The sequence below is a fragment of the Aulonocara stuartgranti genome (assembly GCF_965226115.1).
Source record: "Aulonocara stuartgranti genome assembly, chromosome: 12".
Classification (NCBI taxonomy): domain Eukaryota; kingdom Metazoa; phylum Chordata; class Actinopteri; order Cichliformes; family Cichlidae; genus Aulonocara; species Aulonocara stuartgranti.
The window spans coordinates 9,123,296-9,147,603 of record NC_138948.1 but is presented as its reverse complement, the minus strand read 5'-3'; the positions used below and the strand labels follow the sequence as shown (position 1 = coordinate 9,147,603).

The 24,308-nt window shown below is 38.5% G+C and overlaps 1 protein-coding gene across 2 annotated transcripts; it reads right to left on the bottom strand.

The window, feature by feature from the left end:
* Nucleotides 1-1,287: 1,287 nt before the first annotated feature.
* krt1-c5 (keratin, type 1, gene c5) lies at nt 1,288-20,429 on the bottom strand. Of its 2 annotated transcripts, XM_082554391.1 has the most exons (11): nt 20,346-20,369; nt 15,838-15,907; nt 15,346-15,531; nt 14,112-14,497; nt 13,815-13,897; nt 12,265-12,421; nt 10,160-10,324; nt 9,125-9,250; nt 6,038-6,255; nt 4,853-4,884; nt 1,288-3,355 (listed from the first exon to the last, which is right to left on the bottom strand). In XM_082554391.1, exons 4-11 carry the CDS (start codon nt 14,487-14,489, stop codon nt 3,240-3,242), a joined length of 1,275 nt encoding a protein of 424 aa, XP_082410517.1. In that variant the 5' UTR covers nt 14,490-14,497; nt 15,346-15,531; nt 15,838-15,907; nt 20,346-20,369; the 3' UTR covers nt 1,288-3,239. The 2 variants fall into 2 exon arrangements, with proteins under 2 accessions (XP_082410517.1, XP_082410516.1); XM_082554390.1 differs by lacking the exon at nt 15,838-15,907 and having other exon boundaries at nt 20,346-20,429.
* Between the last annotated feature and the right edge of the window lie 3,879 nt (nt 20,430-24,308).

Genomic DNA, 24,308 nt, shown 5'->3' with positions numbered 1-24,308 from the left:
GGTTGTAAATGTATACAATAACACTGAATGAGCTGAATACTATTGGTTAATTATTCAAACTGTTCAAACAAATTCATTTTTTTAAAGTGGGCTCTGCCTCATGTTTTGGTCCACAGCCTACTCCTCCTCCCCTCCTTTACTTTGCAAACGGTAAGACATTATTAACACTCAGTAAGTTAAGCGGCCTGACTAGTAAAGCCTTTACTAGTCCCTAAGGACCCCAAAGTGCTTTACACAACCAGTCATCCACCCACTCACACTGGTGACAGCAAGCTACATTGTAGCCACAGCCACCCTGGGGCGCACTGACAGAGGCAAGGCTGCCGGACACTGGCGCAACTGGGCCCTCTGACCACCACCAGTAGGCAATGGGTGAAGGACACAACGACTGAGACTGTCCAAGCCAGGGCTCGAACCAGCAACCTTCCGATTACAGGGCGACCGCCCAACTCTTGAGCCACGATCGCCTCTAACATCAGAATAAGTTAATCACATTTACTGTTCTAACTAGGCTGCATTTTAGCTTTGATAGGTCTCCATTAAATGTTGTGCTTCGGTTTAGGTGCCATGTTAATCTTAATGCACGTTTATGGCAGCAGTTGGTGTGTGCAAATACAACTCACTGAACTGATTTTATTTGGTTTTAACAGTTTCCTCAATGTCCCCCACGCCAGCCTTTTTTTAACAAGCCTGGAAACACTCCTGCTGCACACCTGCCAGCAATCCTGACTATTCATTACTTTGTGTCCCAACTGCCTGGTCCTCAGTGTTCCTATATTAGAGTCATCCCAAGAACACACATTTTTGAAATGTATTCAGTATTTAAATGAAGCCTCCTCCCTCAACACACAAACACCTCTAAGAAAGATAAAATCCTTCAGCGACCAGACAACAAAAACTCAAAGTGGCTGAAATCCCCAAATGACATCCTGACTGCACACGGAGCACTTTGTTTTCACAAGGAAACAAAAGGAGGAACATTTCCCAGTAAAAAAAACCACACAAAAACAAAGACGAATCCTCTGGGTAGACACCCAAGTATCTTTTACTCGAGTCGCACATACAGCAAAAAAGCCCAAAACAAACTCTGATACGATTCTTACCTGTTCCACCTGTTGCACTTTGACTGTAGGCTCTTTGTTTCTGCATTGACATCTGACTTTTTCATACACCACCACAGCAGACCACATTAAACACTGCAGGAGCTTGCTCTGCCATCTTTTTTGTAAATTTTCACTTTAATGTGAACACAAACTCACAGAAACACACACACAAAGGTTGTTACCCGACACTGCTGGATTCAGGTTTGGTAGTTTCTGCTCTGTAGGTGCAGAATCACATTTCGTTTTTGTTCTCTGAGTATGAGTCAAGGTTTCTGTTTGAAACAAACCCAGAACACAAAACACATTTTAATCACTGAGTTTTATTGGCACTGTAAAGCCGCTTTGGTTAAAATGTTTATTTGGATATTAAAAGTACATAACAATACTTTCAGTAGTTTTTCACAGTGAAACTATCACACAATAACAGAGTTGGTACAGTCACTTTATGAATGACATTATTGGCACAGTTAAGACAAATATTTAAACACATTTAGCCTCCAGTGATGATCAAAAGAAAGGATTTAAAGTTTAGGAAATACTTTCATTTTCACTTTTCACATATATTAAACCTTTAAAATATTGGAAACCGCAAAAATACATGATCATGTTTTTTCCTGGATGTTTCATTTTAATGCAATTTGAGCAAAGTCATCTATGACAGCATAACGGGAATAACATGCTGTGGCAGATAATTTCAAAAGAAACTTTTCTAACAGCTCAACAAATATCAACACAAACTGTTTGCGGGCAGTGTGTGTGCTAGCTAAAGCTGCCCAGAGATGGAGAACGACGTAAGAAAGACAGGACAGAATAGGAAGAACAGGGGTTATATTTAAAGGTAAGGACTGCTCAGTGATATTTGAAAATTGTAAACTGTTACTATCATGTTTTATAGTATCATTTTTAATCAAACAGTGGGTCTGTTTATGATGTGTTCTGATAAATTATACACTTTCATATTTTTTGAAACATCCTGCGAAACACACTGAGGTAAACTAACTAATTCAGATTTTTCAGTGTTACGCTGATGGATTTACAGTGAGGCAGTGTGTTGGACCAGTGTTGGACTGTTGTGTTCATGGTCAAATTGGGTTACATCCAGTGTAGCAAATTTGATTTTAGGCAGATGATGATGTGTCCTACATAACAGATTCAAGCTGACTACATTCATTAGAATTGGAATACAGATTGGAATTTTGTTTGTAGTCTCACATACTAACATAATTTTATGATGATGATGATTATTATTACTACAAGCTTCAGTTAGCTTTGCACAAAAATCGCTGGTAGAAATATCCTCTAAAAGTACTTTTAGTACATCTCAGAGCCTGCACTTTTACCGGAGTACTTTTTAAACACAGGTTTCTGTACTTCTATTTACATAAAGAATACTTTTGCCACCTGTGATGATACTGGAAAAAGAACATTTTATGTATATTATTTGCATAACTGGGTCTTAATTAATAATTTCTAAAAATATGTGAAAATCTTTCATGCTGCAGAACTAGGATATATCAGTAATTCCATTTTATTTTAGAAAATAGTGACGAGAAGTTGCATTAAAAATGGGTTGACCTTTTCAAAGACATTTTAAGAAAATTAAACTTCATGGATTTGATTTAAAGACTGAAAAGCACAACAAAGACCATCACAGTGCATCATTTTCTAAACTGACTGTAACCCTCAGAAGTGTGGAAGCAATTATAAATCTTTAGTCAGACTTATTTTAGTATTGAAGAAGAAGAATCTGGTCAGCCTTGTTCCAATACACTGACAATAACGTGTGATAATCTTGTGATGTCTTATTCATCACTGCTGATCACCACAACCCTAACCCTACGGTAGAAGAATATGCCATTTTTGCTTCTTTTTTCATATTCTTTGCAATCGTGGGAACAAAAAAGTAATTTTAAGTGATGTGTATAAACTATTATTATGTAAGACTATTATATAGGAAAGAAGATCTTTTTATATATCTCCAAAATACAGGTGTATGGTCACAGCTGGAGCCATTATTTAAACCTCACAGGGCTAAAATTAGCTGTGATTAAATAAAGTAAATAAAGAAAACAATAATTTGATCCACAGTCAGCTAATGCTTTATGAAACATTGCTTCCGTACTGATGCACTTTGGTTCATTTTTTGCGTTCCTCGATCTCCTCCACCTCGCTGGACTCATCGACTACTTTGCCATTGATCATTGTTTGAGTGACGACTTTCACAATCTTCCTAGTCCTCACATCGGGGTCTTCTGTAACACAGGAGCGAACAATGGTTAGTCACACTAATGCTGCTAATCTAAAGCCACAGAAAGTGTCATTAACAGTGTAACAACAGTGCTATACTCAGATAAGAAGTTTATATTGAGGCTACGAAGCCACACTGACCCCGAGAAAAGGGATTCCTACTTTCCCCGAGTGAGTCATGTACTATTTTGATTTTTTTATGATCCCGTGTGAGTATCAAGTGAACACATGTTCACAAAAGAGTTTGAATAGCAAAGGAAAGGATCAGATTTTCCTGCATTGTTGGCCTACTGGAAGAATTTAAGATGACTAAAATTACCCAGCTTTACAAGAGAAGACTGTAACAGACATAAAGGACAACAGCACTCAAGTTCTTTTTATACTGACTTCCTATAGAAGCCTGTACTGAAACATGGGACCCTTTTGCAGTAGTGATGAATTCTGGCCTCTGGTATGACACTGGATACCATTCAACAATGGTTTTCAAACTTTTTTTTGCCCAGAGCGCACCAAAGTTTCGAGGCACACCTGTATTCAAGTGTGTAAAAATAGATTCTGTGGCCTCGATCATGCCTGCTTGAGGATAAGCTGCAGAAACTGCTGATGAGTAAGCCTTCCTTTTTTACATTGGTTGCATTTGAGTGATGTACATTTCATCACCAATGAGGTGAAAACGAAGCTCCGAACTCTAATTATTTGTCCAAGCAAAGCTTTACTAAAATTTTACCAAATAAGAGTGTGTTGCTCAGAGGGACTCCATAATAGTGACAAGACGTCCCACCTCTGCAAGCGATAATATCCAGTTAAGTTGGCCTTAAAATGCATTGCGATTGGTGGATTGTAGTGTGACATTGTGCCGCAGTGAGTCACAAAACATTTTCAGAAACCCGAACATCTGCATCGAGCCTTGAATTTATGTCACTCTGTCCCAAGTCGCTTAAATTCTCAAATGTTTGGAGCACAGACAGCAGCAGACACCGTGGATAAATATCTATTCTATTCTCTTGTAAAGTTCTCTAGAGTTCTCTTGTAGATCACATTTTTAGTTGGTGCGTTGTATTAAATGACTGACAAGTGGACATCTGCAACGAGTGTCACGATCACTGTCTCGTGACAAGTGACATCCCCCTGACCCAAGCAGACCTTAGCACACCTCTGAATGCAAAAACTATAATTATAAAAACCATAACTGTAAGATTAAGGTACTTTTAGTAACTTATTGGTGCCATCCGCCTGTAGTATGATACCCACAATATTGTATTTATAACGGTTTCTTTTGCTCTACTAGCAAATAACTTCTGTTATGAAAGAATTTAACACAAACCGTCGACAGCCTTTATATCTCTGGTTTAAATTCAGCAGTTTTAAAGCATGTCAACTCTGGCTCGGAAAACTTGTTGGATTTCAAGTGCTTCTCCCAGACTAGCATTATCCAACCTAAACTTACAGATGACACGCTCAGATTTGCAACAGATTTGTTACATTTAATAATCTGAACTTACTTTTAAGAGGTGGAGGGGGAGTTTCTTTCACCCTGTAGGACAAAATTATAATCAGTGAAGGCAAAGCAGAAAGCACGTTCAAACAAATACAGTTCTGCATTGTGGGAAAAAACACTTTGTTCTCATGTTTTCTTTTGTCTAATTATTTATTGTATTTTATATCTATTCTTTTTTTCACTGTAGTTATGGGTATCATTTATTACACCTTGTCACTAATATTCATACCATTTAAGGTCATTAAGCTTGTTTATTAAAAAGTAAAGTACAAACTAAAAGTAAAAACATTTTAGTTAATGATTACATTTTTTTTAACTAACTGAAACATTTATGCTTAGTGTAGTAAAAATGTTATTACACCTTGCTTGATGAGGCATTGATGCACATTTTTATTGAGAGTCTGACCATCGGTCAGTTGCTTTTAAAAAGTTATGTGTTTTTATTAAATTACCTGCACTGATTTTTCTAAATTTGGTCTCAGAGACATGCCCTCCATACAGTAATTAAAAAGACTAAAACAAAACAATGAAACTAATAACAACTAAACAAAAACTAAACATTTTCAAATTCTGAAAACTAAACTGAAAATAAGTAAATCAACTCTGAAAACAAACTAAGAAGAAACTAGTTTAAAAACAAAAACTCAAATATGAAATAAAAATACTAACTAGAAAGCACAAAGCTATAATAACTCTGATATGAACAATCATAGTGAACTGAATATGATGCTACAGTTGCTTCTGGGTAGCTTAATTTTAACTCTGTCCAAAGTTTAGTCTATACAAACGTATGTGCAAAAGTAAATAACCAAATAAAATATAAGGTGTTAATAAACTTGAGATTCCTGGTACGCTGATTTTTCCGTGTAAATGCGACCCCTGTTTCTAATCTATGCTCATCTAAAACAAACTGTGGTTAAATTTACTGGACGGACATGATAATCTTATTTCTGCTAAAAACAAAATGCACATATGTCCCAAAATGGAGAACAAGTCCTTTAATTCGAAGACTAATAAATGTACAAATGCCTCCTTCTTGTAGAAAGTATGAATAACTACAAGAGTCATTTGTTTTTTTGATAATATTCAAGTAAAAAAATATGCATTTGAAAAGGAACTGGTCCTGTGACTGTTGTTATTTTGGGACTGTGCATCCCTTAGGCTTAGATTTGTTTTTCTACTTGCTTACATGTCCTCTCCTTCCAGCAGCCTCCTGTAGGTGGCGATCTCCATCTCCAGGTTCTGCTTGATGCGTAGTAGCTGCTCGTAGTCAGTCTTGTTGCGCTGCATGTCCAAACGCAGCTGAGACAGCTCATCCTCCAGCTGTGTCAGAATGGCCTGAAGACGGTCCATGTCCACAGAGTACTTGTGTCCCGATTCTCCGAGATTTCCCTCTAACACGCTAACCTGTAAACACAGCATACTGATGCTGAATAGCCACAACAGATAACATATTCTCCTCTGTGTTACATAATTACTAGAGATGGCACGATACCACTTTTTTATGTCCGATACCGATACCGATATCATAAATTTGGATATCTGCCGATACCGATATGAATCCGATATAGTGTTTTTTAATCAACAAAACTGTTTTTTTAAATATCTTGCTGCATTTTGTATAAGTTCATACTCAAGTTTAAAACAACAACTACACTAAAGCTATTCTGTTATACCTGTATGCAAAAAAAAATATTTCATAGTTCAGCAATACTGATCAATCTAATAAACTTAAACCTACACCATCCTCCCTATTCTGGTATTTTAAAGAGTACTTAGCGTAAATATTAAGCAACCTAACTAATAGAGTTCCAACTCCCAGCAACAATAAAAATAAATAAATAAAAAATAGGGAACCACCCCTCACGCTCCACCTCATGACGCTTAATCGACGTAATCAACCTTAATTTGATGCAGTGTGAAAAAAAAATGCACAGAAATCAATTATTTTTCAAGAAATATTAAATAGATTCAACATCTTTCTTCAACAAAATTGCAGACTGCACAGATGGTACCTTCCCAAAGGAAAAAGTACTATAGCTTACTAGGGTATATATATTAGACTTAATAGTTACTATATACAGTAATTGACTTCTATTCATTTTACATCAAATTAAAACTTTGGGTGTCAGATAATTATTTATTAAAAGCTAGACATTTTAAATGAGAATAAGAAAGAAAAGTATGTCTTTGTGCCCCCTTTTCCCTGTTCATGCCCTATCGGCCCCCCTGGGTAAACTTTGCTAGATCCGCCCCTGCACAGTTACCAGCGTCAGCTACGTAGAAAAAGATCCTGGAGTAGAAAGTAATATTAAATACATTCTAACAATAGCTTATCAAGCTTAAACGTGCTGCTGTTGTTCAGCCGCTGGTTTCCTCTTTCTGGTGCAAAGTGGGCCAAAAGCAAACTAGAGTCACGGACTCGCGACAGAAAAGCCAATCAGCTGATCGTTAAGCAGTTTCATGATTGAAGTAGCAGCCGGAGAGCGAGAGGCAGTCGTTTGTTAAGCTTAACGCGGGAATGCTTTACAAACATTCAGAGATGGACTTACACACTTGCTTTACTTCTCTCGGGATAACTTTATCGGAGATGAAATGCCGGGTTGCTAGCGAAGCTCCACATGCAGACCACCGACAGGTCCCGCATGCCACAGCCGCTCTATCACGTGATGCATACTGCTCCAACGTGCTAACGTTCTGAGGTGAGTTACGGCATGTTGCAAGTTTTGTGAGGTGCTTTCGTGATATTTAATGGATCGGATTACATTTTTTATTTTTCTCCGATATCCGATCCAGTAATTTAGGTCAGTATCGGACCGATACCGATACGTAATATCAGATCGGTCCATCTCTAATAATTACTAAAGCTGGCTTGAATATTCAGACAGGTCGCCTCCTTCGCTATATGTCATCAAGAACTGCGTTTAAGGAACAGCTTCATCCTGAGAAGCACAGATAACAGTCTGAGCATGCATGGTTAAAAACACATAATGTCTTTGGGAACAATAATCAAATTTTGAGTTAGTTGTCTAAAATGTCGTCCTTTGCTTACTTAAGATGGGACTGCTCACTCTGATATTAAAATATATATATTTTTTATTAAAGTGAAATAATTAATGCTCTAATGTCTGTGTGCTAAAGATGAAGCATCAATAATGAGGGTGCTGGCTTAGGGTGAAAGTAGAATAGACTTGCCTTTTGGGGAATTAATTACAGAGGAATCACAAATAACAAAATAACAAAACAGCCATTTAAATATTTAAAACTGCATGAACATTTTTTTTGTTGCTCTTAATGGCATTTAAATTGTCATCGATTGTGTACACAGTGATTTCCGACAGTCAGAAAATTTTAAAATGACACGTTATTCTTGATTTTCTGACTTTCTTTAAATCTTTAACTGCTAAATCTCATCAGTAGTGCAAATAGCTAAAATGAGGCACTGGCTATAAGAAGCTGAAATGAAGCCGTTACTGTAAAGGATGCTCAGCACCAGGAAGTAAATCTTTAGGAGACTAAAATGAATCAATTAAAACATAAAGAAGGATCAAAGCTGTGTTAAAGGTTTGGCTTTGTTAAAGGTTTTCACATTTCAAAAAGTAGTATAGCAGTCTTAATTTTGGGAATGGCTAAAAAAATATTAAGTTGTAAATTTATAGTCTGATACTCCTGCTCTAACGGGCTGTATGGTCTTCATGCAACAGTAGAAACTTTGAGGATGGAGGTAAACACAGTGAGGATGAAACGGTAAAGCCTCCATATTAACTCACTGTTCACACGGACCATAAAGAGTGTCACCACTGTCAGAAAATCAGTCAAAAACTGCTGCTTTGTAATTTTACCTATTAAGAAGTTTTCCTGTCAGCACTATAATACGTCTGCATTCATTACTGTGTGATCAGGCTGAGCAAATATCTGAAAGCTACATTTGCCTCCAGTGAACATGTCTGCATGCTGTACATTATTACTGAGTTCACTGGAAGTGGAGACAAAACACCAGGTTTTTGTGTCTTGTCACACTGATTGAATGTGGAAACATTATTAACCTGCTGTGTACATTGTATCTATACAGCAGCAGCTCTTAACTGACAAAAAGAAGGCAGCTGTTACCTATAGCTAGTCTCGACAAGTGTGCGGGGGAGGATGTGAGGATGGGGTGAGGACCAGTCATTCATGTGCCCTCATACAGGGTTTCTAATGTCTCCGTCTCACGGAAACCTCACCGCTGAAGAAGATAAGTAGTCATTCAAATGTATATGAACAAACTGTACTGTACCTGTTTACGAACGCTCTCAAGCTCAACTTCTAGAGCCTGAAGGAAACGCCGCCTCTCACTGAGCTCACTTTGGGCACAACGCAAAGCCTCGTTGCTTTCTTTGACCTCCGACTGTACTGCCTCTAACTGTAAACACATAAAAACATAACATTCAAAACAATTCAACACAGCACTCAACTCAGGGTGCTTCATACTGTAAAGTAAAGACCCGACAACATTAGGTAGAGAACCCCCAAAATCAGGCAATCCCTTATGACTTGGAGACCTTGAAGAGGACGAACGTGCTTTAACAGGAAGAAACCAGAACCAAGATCAGGGCGGAGCAGTTATCTGCTAAAACTGATTTGGTGATGACAGAGAAGGGAAGGGAAAAGAAAATTAATGTAGTAGCATAAAAATGCTCGATGAGTAACAAGAGGTGAAGTACTTGATTACTTTCTAGCTGCCTAAGCTGGTTAACTAAGCAATGTTTCAGGTCAACCTGATGCAGCGCTAACTATAAGCCAAAAGTGAAAGTTTGAAGCCTAATTAGTATATCATTGAACCTAGTTAGGGAGGTGGTTCTGGTAGCTGAAGGCTTTGCTTCCAGTTCTATTTTGAGAAACTCTGGGAACCAGACGTAGGCCTGCAGTCTGAGAGTGAAGCGCTCTGATGGGATAATATAATGCATTAAGGTCTTTAAGATGTTATGTGGACTGACCCTTCAAGACTTTCTATGCAAGAAGGAGGATTTTAAATTAAATGATGAGCTTAACAGGAAGCCGGTGAACAAACAAGGGACAAATATGATCCCTCGCTTTCTCTCTTTCTCTACTCGTTTGGACCAACTGACAGCTTTTCAGGGAGTTTTTAGGACATGCTGATAAAAAGGAATGGCAATAGTCCCGACTAGCTGTAACCAATGCATCTAGTTTGTTAGGATAGGATAAATTGTAATTTTTACAATATTGCAGAGATGAAAGAAAGCAGTCCTACATATTTATTTACTGTGGGGAAAAGACAGAAGAACAAGAGCTGGTTTGTGCAGTTACACACCTTCTTCAGGTACCAAGACTCGGCCTCCTCCTTGTTCTTGCGAACAATGCCCTCATATTGGACCCTGAGTTCAGCCAAGATGGCCCCAAGATCAGGACTTTGAGCCGCATCCACCTCCACGTTCACCTGCTCATTGTCCAAACGGGCCTTCAGGGAGTTCATTTCCTGCAGACATTTAAAGAAGGAATGGAGAGAAAAAGCAGCATCTTACTGTAGATGCACTGTAATGTAAATCATGGTTATAACAGAAATATTTTGATGTCCACCTATTAATCCACCAACTTCAACTTCAAGTGGTTTTACTACACTTAGTACTGCCTTTTGATAGAGACATTGAGCAAACAAAAAGAAGTTGTGTGCTAAAAGAGCTGCTATATTAAATGAAAACCATTAAATGCCTCTGGTGGATTAAGCTTGTAAACTGAGATGTTCAGGGACCAGAGCTGAAATTTAGAAAAAGGTCTGATGTTCAGATGGAAAAAACCTGTTGTCTGCTTGTTTTGTTTGTTTGTTTTAATAAAGGAAGAGCTTTTAGGCTTCCTTTTAACTGATGTGAGACTGTTTCAGCAGCGTGAGACTGAAGGTGAAAGTCATGCCATCAGCGCGAGAGCTGGTAAACCTGCTTTAACATCATCCATGTTGCCTAATTGGCTGTTTGTTTTCAATGAGCTAACCTATTGTTACAGCAGATGTAGGTTAGAGTCAATCAAAACTCTAATGTACTTTGTTAAATTAGCTTTACACGTCTCCCCTGTGTTCCCTGTGACTTCTTGTGAAGTCAGTCTTGTTTTGGTGCTTGTTTATCTTTCTGTCTTTGTGTCATGTCTGAGTTTCTCTTTCCGTGTTCCGTTTCTTCCTGTTTCATTTTGGTGGTTTGTCGTGTATTCAGTTCTATTTGCCTGTCACCTGTAATTAGATGCAGCTGTTCTCACACCTGTTGCTTGTTTCTCGTTATCCTCTGCATATATATGTGTTGTCTCATTCATCCCTTGCCCTTTATCACATCCTCTCTCATGGCCGTGTCCTTCCTCGTGCATTTCCCCAGATGAGTTGTACTTTCAGCACCTGACCTGCTGCTCTTTGTTTAGTTAAGAGTTGTGCAAAATAGTTGTTCTGGAATTTTAATTCTCGCCTTCCTACTTTGACACCCATAATAACATCAGCTACATGTGCAGGAGTAATCCCACAAAATCAGCTCAGCTTTCATATCACAGAAACTTCACAGCTCTCCGATAACTATTTTACGCTACCATTTCTCACTTCCTTTAAATCTTTACAGTAGTTGTAAAGTTTTTATTCACAACATATGAAGCCTCAAGAAAAAGCCAGTGCCAAGTGATAATCTTCAGAGGACTAGCCAAATATAATAAGGTTTTTTAAAGAAAGAATCCCACCGTGAATTAAAAGTTATTACTGTATTGTTCATAAAGCTCACAAGATAATTAAAGTTTAAATGAGTGATCACTGTAGCTGCCTAAAAGAGTGCAACCACAGGTTGTGTGTCAGAAGGCTTCATCTACTTCACCTTTGCTACAAATTAATTTCTGAGACATTTATATGGTAGCTGCATCAACACCTCTTGGGTTTTGTAGTTCTTACTGGCTGCAACAATTATGAATTTTGTTTTGTTTTTTAATTCTCGATTTAAGAAAAATTAGATGTGTTGAAAAATAACAAAATAAAAAAGCTGCACTGTACAGTTATGATAACACTCTAATTACAGTCAGTCAAATTTTATACATTTTTAAGACAAAATAAAAAATTCCCTCTGTGTAAAATTCAGTCTACATCCTGGACACCACACCTGACTGCCTAAACACACACAGACTGTTGCGATGACTGGGCTCAAACACTCCTGCTTTGTGTACATTGGAGTTACCTCGTTATCTTGAAGCAGTCTGGTTACAAAGATGAAGGGTGTGTCCCTGTACTTATATTATCGTATTTCAGACACCGGACACTGTTTAAACCTTGTGGGAGAAAACACAAACTGACCTGGCAGAGAACTAGTTTATATGAACTTGTGTCTTGTGAAGAAGATAATAATAATGGATATGTAAACACTGTTTAACCTCTTGTAACCTTCGTTTTGGCAGCAGTCTCACCTCCTGGTGATTCTTCTTGAGGAAGTAGAGCTCCTCCTTCAGGCTGTCCAGGTCTCCTCGGAGAGTGGCGATGATCTGGTCGTGGTCTGACTTTGCTCTCCTCAGAGCCTGACAGTCCCTCTCCACTGACTGGCACAAGGTGGCCTCTGCCTCCCATCTGCATTTAAAAAAAAAACAGCATTAAAGACAAGATTAAATCAAATAAATGAACTTTCACACTTGTGCTGTAGCTCTGCACTTGAGAACAGAAATATCTGATGTAGTCAGGTTGGATATGAGCAATCAACAGAATAACAGCTGTGACTTTATTTCCAAAAGACCCATGTGTTGTGTTGAAGAGATTTCATATATAGAAATATGTACCACAATTTTGTGGCAAGTCAGCCAGGCAAATCAGTAAGAATGCACACATACATTACCACAACATTCTGGGAAAAGCTAAAATTTCTTGAGGAAATGGGGGTAAATGCAGAAAGTAATCACAGAAATTACTTTTAACCTGCCAGCTCTTCCTGTACACTATATCCAAGTAACCACGTTACCTATGGTGCATAGAGCATTTCTAGTTGTGTCAATGTGTCTGAAGTGGCTACTTCCTGCTGTCTGTACATGTGGAAAATATCCCAACACGATTCCCTGTAAATTCTCACAAGTTCATGTTAAGAGAAAAGGAGGTCATCAGTAAACATGTGCAATTTTAGGCCAGGTTTGTACCTTTTGTGTACATTATTGAAAAATACTCATTTTCATGAGATCTGAAAATACTGCAGATTATTTAATACAATCTTTCTGTACCTATAGATCAAAAATATTCCTGCTTCTGCATAAAGAAAAAGACTTTTGAACAAGTACCAGAAGTGACACTTCCACGCTATTTTCATTTTTCCTCAAGTACCTCAGGAGGCAAGTAGCTCTTAAAGAAAATCAGTTCCCATGAACTTCTACATTAAAATATCCAACTTTACATCATTAAATAGCAGATTTACAGCCTGTTAACTCCTTCGTGTGGATACTGGTGTTAGGGGTGTTGACACTTTGATTAACAGGCACCTGATAAAGGCAGCTGGAGCTAATTAGTAACTCTTCTGTGAATTTGGCACTGAGGCCACTCAGGAATGGATGCACAAATGTGAAAAATCGCATGCAAACTCCTGCAAAGCTCAAAGTTATTAAGGTCCACACTCACTTTGCTGTAAATAACATGAATCACTGTCAGCTGACATATTACTCCCTCACATTAGACCACAAAACATACTATCAACACACTGTGAAAAACACCAGCAGCAGGTATTTCCTGACTCTGTCACCTTTAGCTTCACCTTACCAACTGTAGAATCTCCGTAAGGGGACGATTCTCTTTCTGGCCTGCACCATCTATCATATTCCCCTCTAACTGATGTTGCCATTGTTTGGTACTGGAGCACCCACCGTGGGAATAAGGCATTTATTTTGGCCCCTGACAGAAAGGTCATTTATTCATACTGTTTTGCAGTCTGGCGCTCCCATGTGAACACTCACAGCCAGGGAAAAGACTGCAGTGTGACACTCACTTGACCCTGAAGTCATCAGCCGCCAGCTTGGCATTATCAATCTCCAGCATTATACGGGCATTCTCCAGTGTCTTCTTTCTCACCTAAGTGAAAGAACACAATGCACAGCAAGTTAAAATTATGTGTAGTTTTAATGTGTCTAGTTAAATATTAATTTGTTAAGTTGAGTTCTTCCACCAAAACTGCACTTTAAATTAGAGAATTCATGACAGAACATCATGCACAAATATTATTATTTTTTTCTCAAGACAGGAAGTCTTAAAATGAATTGTATAGTCTAAAGCACTAGACACTGACCTCCTGTCCAATGGCATGGGCCTGTGCCATCATCCCCTCAATGTCGTACCCTTTTGGAGCTCTGTCCAGCATAAGCTGCTTGATCTTCACCTCCAGCTCAGCATTGGATTTCTCCAGTGACCGCACCTTGTCCAGGTAGTTGGCCAGCCTGTCGTTCAGGCCCTGCATGGTCTCCTTCTCGCTGACGCTGAGGCCATTGGAGAGGCTGGAGCCCAGCACGTTGAGGCCATTGCCCAGAGAGAGGGAGCGCGACAGAGTGGCGATCGAGGAAAGATTGGAGACAGAGGGTTTGGAGCGGATGCTGCGTCCACTGCCCCTCACAGAGATGTTGGAGAAGGAGGGCTGCCGCACTGAGCGCACAGAGAGAGCAGATGCCATGGTGTCCACTACACAGATAGTTAGATACATTCAATAAGGATCAATAAGGAAGACAAAAACACACCTAGAGGTTTTTTATGCCTATCATACACCAGGGCTAAAAGTCAAGGCACCCTGTCATATCTTAAGGTAGTATGTCATTAGGCATTGTTCAAAGAATGGAGTCACTATTTACTAGGTTATAACTAGTTTCCTTTTGAGATGATTTCCCATCAAGAAAATAAAATAAAAATATTAGTAGATTGATACATGAACAGGCTGTCATGGCCACTTCTGTCTTATTTTGTTCTCAAAATCACCCAAAAGGAAAAAACAGAAAGTACTTCAGAATAGACAACAATGGTTAGGAAAACAGACAGTGCACACCTATTGGTTCTTAAAGTCACATGATTAATCCAGCAAGATCAGCCATTTGATTTGTCTTGTTGGATTTGATAGATCTGAAACAACTCTGAGTTTTATGACTTTCTACTAAACGATTGCCAAAAATGTAACAATAAATGATTTTCTTGAGATCCTGAAAAACTTAAAAAGTCACTTGGATCACCCTGTAACATTTTTTGTCATCTTTTGTCTCCCTTTTCCAGGTTTCTGTTGAACATTCAAGCAGGAAATATTACCAATCATGTTTCTGTTCTACTAAAGAAACACTGTGTTTGAAATACAAGTGCTGGATACCAAGCATCATCACTCTTTCCTCGTCACAGAGTTATTTAAGAAGAACAGCAATGACGTTCTAGTAAATTTCAAGTCCTTGAGAGCTTTACATCATCCAGAAAATGTGTTCCCTATTCAGCTACTCTGAGCTGTAAATTGATGAACAGAAACAGAGGAAAGGGACAAAAACAGTATTTACCTGGAGCTCAGTTGTTCAGTTGGTCTCTTCTTGTCGCTGATGGTGAGAGTGATTGTTGTTGCTTTAGCAGCTTTCACAGGTGAGTCCGGCTGTAGAGGATCAGCTATCCTGGCTGGGGAGGAGCCAGTCAAGTAACCAATCCCACAACAACAAAGGAGAGGATGCAATATGACACCTTGTGGAGGACTGAAAAAATACAGAGGTGCACATGAGTTTAAATCAATGTGTCCTTTCATTTGAGGAAAAACTGTACTGCTACTGTCAGTATAGTTTATAGTTTAACCTGCTTTTTTCAGGTAATATAAGTATATCTAAGATGAATATGGCAGAAAAATCGTTCAAAAGAGAACAAATGTAATAGGTTGTTGGGGGAAAAAAGTTGCATTCACTCAATATTGTTACATAAAAAACAAGCCAGTCCTGCCCAGCAGAAAATTTGGCCTTTACTTCTATATTTGTCCTCACAATAGCTTCCTCAGACTTGAATCTGACCTGTCTCTTTCCACAGTGGTTGTATTGAGAGCAGACACAATGGCTTTAGAGTGATGTGAGAAGGCTTCACCTGAGGACGGCCAGCCAGGATGGGAAGAAACGAGAGGAAACGGGAACAATGAAGAGAAAGAATGAAAAGAAAGTGAAGACCCCTGAGAAATACACAAAGAAATGCAGGGCGTAGTTGTGGATGAACTGGAAACCTGGCTTATATTTACACACTCACAGACACACACACCCACATCAACACGCACAGGCACCATTTTATAAGGGTGAATTGTCTCTCAGCCCTCTATTTCCATCTTAGAGCATATAATCCCTTGTTACTGTTGAAAACATGTATGACTTTTGATTTCTTTGGGCTTTATCATGCCAAGAAGATCAGAGCTCTCAGTGACAGTGACCTGATTTAGTGCTGTATGAATTACATCTCACTGCAGCCATCCCCGCCCAGCGCTCGTCTGCATTGGCCAGCTACATTCTGGGACAGCTCACGGTGGAAACTTTCTTTTGTGCCGTTTCTAAGCTAACCGTAAAAGTCACCTATAACCTGTCTGTTTCTACAGGCTGCAGGCACAGTAACATTAATGACTTAAAGCTGTCCAACTTGGCCCAGAATGAATCAAACAAATGGATATTAACTTAAACTGAATGCAGTCTTAACTGCAGGACAAGTGTGTCTGTATTACAGTGTCACTACATTATAATGTAATACAACTGGATGCATACATGTTGTACAAATACACTTGTGTTGATATTCGTTACATTTTTCTGATGTATGTGTGGGATCTTTGTTCCTTAGTCAAAGGGGAAAAGCCATAAAACTGATTCTCACAAGCACAAAAGCAAGACATAGCAAGGATACAGCGACATCATGTGGCTTAAAACACATACTACAGCAGAGAACTTAAGTATTTTTAAAGCTCAAATTTTCAGACACAAGTTACTTGAATTATGAAGAGACATGGTATGAAAATGAAACGTTATATAGAAATAAAGATTTATATTCCAATAAAGTGCAAAACCCTTGAGCTACTCCTGATTTCTTTATGACCCAGACGTTCTTGTAATTTTTTAAAGCGGTCTTGAGCTGTAGGTCTCTAGGCTTTCTGAAAGGCACCGGCTGCTTGTTCACTCATTTTTCAGTCCAGTCTTTGTATTTGACCATTTTCAGGGGAATTATGTTTAAGTTACTTAGAAATGATTTATAAATCATTCAAGCACAAAAAGGGAACCTATAACTCAAGGGATGAACCAGTGATGTGTCTACACACAACAGACAACTTGAGGATAACTTTAAGTATTCTAAGGATATCTCAGCATGTTCAGTGTCTCCTTGAAAAATTAAGTAAATATGACAAATGGAGGTTGTAGGCTTCAAAAACGCTATCTACAGCAGATGAAAAGCATCTAAAAGTCCTTTCCTTGAGAAATATTGGGAGAAATACAGCAAATCCCTGACATAGGTCCAGTCCAGGTCAGGGGAGTGTCTAAAGCCATCTGTGAGCTAGCCTCTGTCATGGGTTGGGTCTGTATTTCAGACAGTGGTGTTGGAGGATCTTGTCAAATTTAATGGAATTATGAATAATCTGATCAGCATACTTTCGCAGTAAAAGCCGTGCTGGTGGCAATACTGTCAGTCATAGATCAGCGTCCCCAGAGCCCAGAGCGCAACATCCCTGAAGCAGTGTAGGATCAGCTTGACAGAAAACGGAACAAAAAGCAGTCGACATAAAAAAGCTTCTTCTTCAAGAGGCCTTCAAGACTAACTAGCAAAATTCCAAGAAGGCCTACCTGAGAGTGTCCATAAAAGTGAGCATACCAAATATTGACTTTCAAGCTTACTATAAATTGGCCTTATTTGCTTTATCCCATGTAGGTTTGCACAAGTTTAAATAAATCACTTAAACTATTTCCCATTTTCATGTCAAAATATACAAAAGTTCAAGACAAGTTTAAGCTCAAGACACAACATCTTTTGATAAGGGTAATGATTTATGTGATGTTTCTGTTTAGCTCACAATGCTGAAAAACTGGAGAAAAAATGGAAAAACTGGTTCTTAACTTGCAGACTTTAAATTAGACTACAGCCAATATAACCTATAAATAACGTATAAAGTGATTGCACATGTTGTCCTCATGCTTTTGATATCCCATGGCCTGGAATAAGGACAACTTTAGCCTTAGCAGGCATCTCATTCCAGTATGGCAGAAGCTCGAACTGGATACGAAACAAATATAACTTTTTCATGTTGTCTTTCCTATATCGTTATCAGGCCATTACCATGAGACTGATAAATTATTCTAACTGGTGATAGACTTTATATGATCAAACCTTTAAGTGTACTACTACAAGACACACAAATAAGTGTACTGGGTGTACTTTTGTAAAGTTTGGGTTTTTTTTGTTAAAGGGGAGGAAACAGCATTAAGCCCACTGGTCACTGTGGCCCATTTTAAAGTCTGAAAATTTCATGGTATCCAACAAAACCTTTCTCTGATCACCTCTGAGCTGAAAATGAAGCACTTTCTTCTTTGTGTTTTTATCAATTCACTTATTTGGGAATCTCCATTAAAACAATAATCTGTAATTTTAAAGTGCAGTACCTTCATCGCCCACAAGGGGCCGACAGACCACACTTGGGGAATCACTGCTCTAACAACTTTTAAACAGCCATCATTAGCAGCCATACGCCACATAACTGACATGGAAATGGTTGTGCAGAGATTAAAAACATTTAGATCTTTATTGTAATACACTAAAGTGACTTCTTCTTTACTTTATGTATTTAATATTTGTCCAGGACTGAATTATAGGAGAATTTGAAATTTCTGAATGTGTCTGTGAACCTGTGGAAATGGAGGAAGCTACATGATATACAGAATCATTTGATTTAAGCTAGTCTCCATCTGATAGGGTGAAATGTAGTAATTCAACAGCATTCTCAGCCTTCAGGTGTGCTTTAGTGCCACTGTCTTTATATGACATGCAACACCTAGGCATATCAGTCTCAGGAGATTGATTCAGAATCTGCTCCAGCTTCTCATAAATCAAACTTAAGTGCAGTGATGTTTCAAAACCAGTTGTCATTTCCCCAAAGTAAACACTATCTGGGAACCTGCTGTGGAGTCCTATGTTTATTTTTGCATGGTGCGTGGTTGGCCGTCAGCCTGGGTGAAGTGAATCATAAGTTTCAGCTATTTCCTTGCCTTTCGTCAGGGCCCCTGCTCTCATGTGCTACTGTAAGAGTTATCGGTTACACACACAAAAAAAGGTTCTTTGTTTATTTCTATGACTTTCTACAGCGCACTATGCAACGACCCAAAATCCAGAGTCAAATAAATTCCTGTTGCTTTGTTTTGACTTTGTTTGGAAACACGATACCAAATACAGTTGTGCAGTGCTTTTATAGCCAGGGTTAAATGGTAGGGCTGTGCAGTATCTATATTTAAACAAAACACTCTAAGCCATAAAGTAAATTCACTGTGGTCCAGTTTTCCTAAAGAAAGGACATTTCACCTAAAAATGCTCACTGGTGTAGTGTTAACCATCATGCTGTTTGTCGACGTGGTCTAGCTCTGAAGCCTCAAATAATCCACTTTTGAGGTACACATTTAGAGTCTTAGAATAAAAAAAGATGAAATTGTTGATGGTTGATGACATTACATTTACAAGTGAGGCCTCTGCAAATAAACACCTGTTTTTGGGAGGAAATTAGCAAAGTCATTGCTGTTTGGCTGACAGCTGGAGGACTGCAAAAGATGAGAAAAGAAAAGAAAAGAAAAGAAAGAAAGAGAAGGTTATTATAACCAGATCTAGGTTCTAGAAAGGCCTGTAAAATGTTTTCAAATTTTTAAATTCTTATATTTTTTCCCCGCCATAGCAGCCCTGGTTGCAGGTAATAAAAGCTAATCTAATCTAAAAGGTGATCATAAGTTTCAATCTTTAAAAGATATTGGGGCTCTTAGACACTCTGCAACACTTTTGATAACACCCAACTATGCTAAGGCTGAGCAGTATCAATAGGTTTACAACTGAAACTTTGCAATAAATGTAGCTAGCAGCGGAGTAGCTACCAAACCTGTTTTCCTTGTAACGCTATTGACAAAACTGATAATAAATAATAAGAATATAAACTGTTATTATATAAAAAATATAACAAAAAACCTAACATAATGCATAACTGAAAATAAATAAATACAAAAAAAGTCACATGATGAAGTATCTTCTCAATTATAGCTGATTAGCTGCTTAAGCTAACATTAGCTTAAAAGGAAAGTTTAAACATGATAATTGCTATATAAATAAAGTAAACTGTCAACATAATAGAAACTTAATTTGAAGCTTCTTATGCTAAAATGTAAGAAAGGCTACATTTTAGCATAGCAAAGGCTAGTTGACATAAATCAGTCAATCACCAGTCAATCTTCCAGTTGTAGAAGGAAACATTAAATTGAATAACCACTTGTTACAAAAGAGACATGAAGAACAGCATCTCCAAACAAACCTTGAAGCAGATCGGCTGCAGCAGCAGAAAACCACAGTATGTGCCACTCTTGTCAGCTAATAACAGGAAACTGAAGCTATTCACTGGGGCTTAACAAAATTGGACAATAGACGATTGGAAAAACACATGTTCTGGAGAGTCTTACGTTTGCTGTAACATCCAGATAGTCGCTCAGCGTTAACAAAATGAAAGCATGTGAGGGATGTGGAAGCATTCGTGGAGGGGGTATTTACTTGGAACTTTTTGAGCCTCTTGGTACCTATTGAGCATCATTTAAACTGTCCAGCCTAGTTGAGTGTTGTTGCTGTTATGTCCAGCTCTTTATGACCACAGTGTATCTGTCTTCTTATGTTTCCTTCCAGCACATCTCAATCTGGTCACCTTTGGGACGTTGTGGACCTGGAGATTCCTATCATGTAAGATGTGAACACTGGGAATCATCATTTACATTAAATTCGCAGTTGATATAGTCTGATTTTATTATGTCAGCATAGTCAAGAGTCTTGTAAGATGTTTGCAAGTAAGGAATTTAACTTATACTGAGTCAAAATTAAAAACAAAGGTTTTAAAAGCTTCATGTAAGAATCAAGAACATAATGAAAGCTCAAAGCTGTGATGCCCTGTCTTGCATCTCCTCAGTACCCCTGATCTGAATGGTGGAGAAGGAGAAGCAAAGTTAGAATGACTTTTAGAGCCAAAGTAGCAGCCTTAATGGGAAATACATCTGATTGAAATACACCAGAATGATCTTTTAATATGCTTAGCTGATGTTTTAACTGGGAGAGTCTCGTGCTGCTCCAAGCTGTAGATAGACATCAACTGTGAGTCACAGAAGACTTTCTGTGGGAAAAAATAATTGTCTTCCAGAATAAGGGACATCAGAAAAAAACACTCTTTGCTCATAGTAACTATGACTGGAAAAAATGTCCTTCTTCTGGGATTGAGTTAATAATTACATGACTAAGTACACGAAGAACAGAAAAAAAAAACATTAATAAAGATATTAGGGATACATGACTGAACAACTTAAGCAGAGAATCTGCATTCATGTGTAACTAAGGACAAGGGTTCAAAGAAGCAAAGAAGACCCTAATAAACTTTTGGGTACATTTTTCTTCCATGTTTTTACAAACTGATACACAAGGCTTAGCAAATAGCAGTAAATCAAAAGACAGCTGAACAAAACTGTACTGAATTTGTTTAGAGCCTGATCTGCCAGGCTACATCAAGAGGTTTTGTCAAGTTTGGATGCTCTGACATGGAGAAATGTCAGTTTCAGTTTTACCCAGAACATTACTGAATAGATGTGTTAGTTTCATCACTCTGTTTCATGTATGCACACGGATGTCTCCACAACCAAGTATTGGTTTACTCAGCGGGAACTTCATTAGGGACACTTTACTAGTACAACTGCATTAGTTCTTCATGCCACAGATTCAAGAGAGTGCTGGAAAGATTCCTCACACAGCTGCTGCATTTGGTTGGGTGTATATGAATTTCCCATTCCACCACATACCAAAGGTGCTCTACTCGATTGAGTTTGACTCTGGTGGTTGAGCACAATTAACTCAGTGACATGAGAAACCAGTTTTAGATGATTTGGGCTTTGTGATATGATGCGTTATCCTGCTGGAAGCAGCCATCAGAAGTGGGTACACTAATTACAAAGGTATAGGCGTGGTCAGGAAATCATTTAAACAAGCTTAGTTGATACTAAAAGACCTAAAGTGTGGCATGAAAAACCACCAGCATCCTGAACCACTGATACCGTGCTTTCATATTGTTTATGCCAAAACTGACCTTACGATGTCACTGCAGAAAGTGAGACTGATTTGATCAGGCAATGATTTTCTTGTATTGTTCAGTTTTGATGCAACTATATTGCAGCCTCAGTTTTCTGTACTTGGCAGACAAGAGTGGATCTAGGTATGTTTTTTTTTTTTTTTGCTGCTGCAGCCCATCTGCCTCAGGGTTTGATGTGTTGTTTATGCACTTCTGCATACCGTGCATGTAACCATTGGTTATTTGAGTTACTGTGCCTTCCTATCAGTTTAAAGCAGCCAGGCCTTTCCACTCTCTCCTCTGGCATAATTTTCCCCCAAAGAACTTCTACTCATGGGATATTTTCTCTTTTTCAGACCATTATTTGCAAAACCTAGAGATGGGTGTGCAGGAAAATCCCAGTTAATCAGCACACTCTGAAATACTCAGACCTGCCCACCTTGCATAAACAACCATCCCACGTTCAAATTAAATAAATAACCTTTGATCCCCATTCTGATGTTCAGTTTGAACTTCAGCAGGTCATATTTGCTGTAGCGAACGATTGAACAGCACTAAAAGAGACATATTACTGTGGTATTAGGTATTACTACTGTACCTAATGAAGTGGCCAGTAAGTGTACAATTTCATTGGTTCAGGTTTTGTACATTCAATGAGAACTATTATTAATGGGATATTTTAACATGCTTAAAAAAAAACATGGAACTTCCCAGTCAGATCCAGGGTCAAAGAGGAGGTCAAAAGGTCAAAAGTAGAGATAAATGTTGAAATTTGAAAATGCAGTTTTATACTTCATAGAGTTTTATTGAAATTGGATAAATAGTTAAGGAAGAATGATTAAATGAAAATTACCTTGACTTATGCTGGCAATTTTTTGGCCAAATTTCAGTGGTCAAAATGTATTTGAGTTTTTTCTGGTTTCAATTAAGAACTGACTCACTGACTTAGGTGCATGTCATGAAATCAGAGCCAACCAACAATTTTAAGCATCATTTTTAGTTTCTTGTAAAATTAGCAAAGTTTGACTACATTTATTTGTAATGCATTTGACTGTAGACCACTGAAGTAAGAAAAAAACACAAAACATCTAGCTTCTTTATTTAAACTGAACTGAGCTATTATCATGTTCATCAGCCTTTCAGTTACTTTGTATAACATCTTCAGTGCAATCAAATAATATAATCTAGTGAAGCAGGAAAAATAACACACACAAAAAAAGACCCTGCCAGCATATGGCAGTCTGATAAAAAAAAAACTAGAGGAGGAGGAGGGTGCTGATGAAGATGGCTCATGTTGCAATCTTCCACAGAGGTTTTGTTGACTGTTGCGCAGGGGAGCGCTCATCAGCGTGAAGGAGAGAAATGTGAATACGTGGAGACGAGGGGCACTGCAGTGTATCTGCTCATTAGGCGGCCGACGCTGTAATTCAGCGAGCGAGCAGCTCTGCAATCAGGGGCCTATTCATTAGCATGGGGGGCCCGCTTTCATCTGCAACCACTTGAGGCTGCCAATCACAGAGGCGGACGCATGACAGCATGACAAAAATGGGTCGACTTTAGCGTTCGGGGATGCTTGGCATGGAGAGAGACATGCCTAAACGCTGCCTTAAGCGCTCGCGTCTGAGAGGGGAAGAAATGTGCGTTTTTACAGTGTAGTGCTGGCAGGTGGCCCAAGCTGTGTCAGCCTGATAATCATCTCTGCTCAGCATGAAGACAGCTTTTGTTCTGAGATTTCACAAGGAGCAGCGTCGTGTCAGTGAAAAGGTTTCCTCCTGGATTGAATTGATTGGAAGCGATTGATTAGAGGAAAGTTTGATTTAAGCGCAAAGTTTAGGAAAGAACAAGAGCGCTGAGATAATACAGCACTTATATATACATTAAAATCAACCTAAATAGACACTCAAACACACCTGGCCCAGCCAACATATGGACATCTTTAATTAAATCTCTGAGGAGTATGAAGGAACCATTGTGTGTGTGTTTATCTGCTGTCTGCTTAAAGGCAGCAGGGGCTCAAATGGACTTTCCTGCTTCTTTTTTACAAGCAACAGGAGGAAGACTACCGTCAATGGAAAGTATGTCAGTTCACTGATCCCGGTGTTTCTGGATTTTTGTGCAAATAGCTATTTCATTTCATGAGATAAAATGCAAACTAGGAATCAAAATAAACAGTTATATACT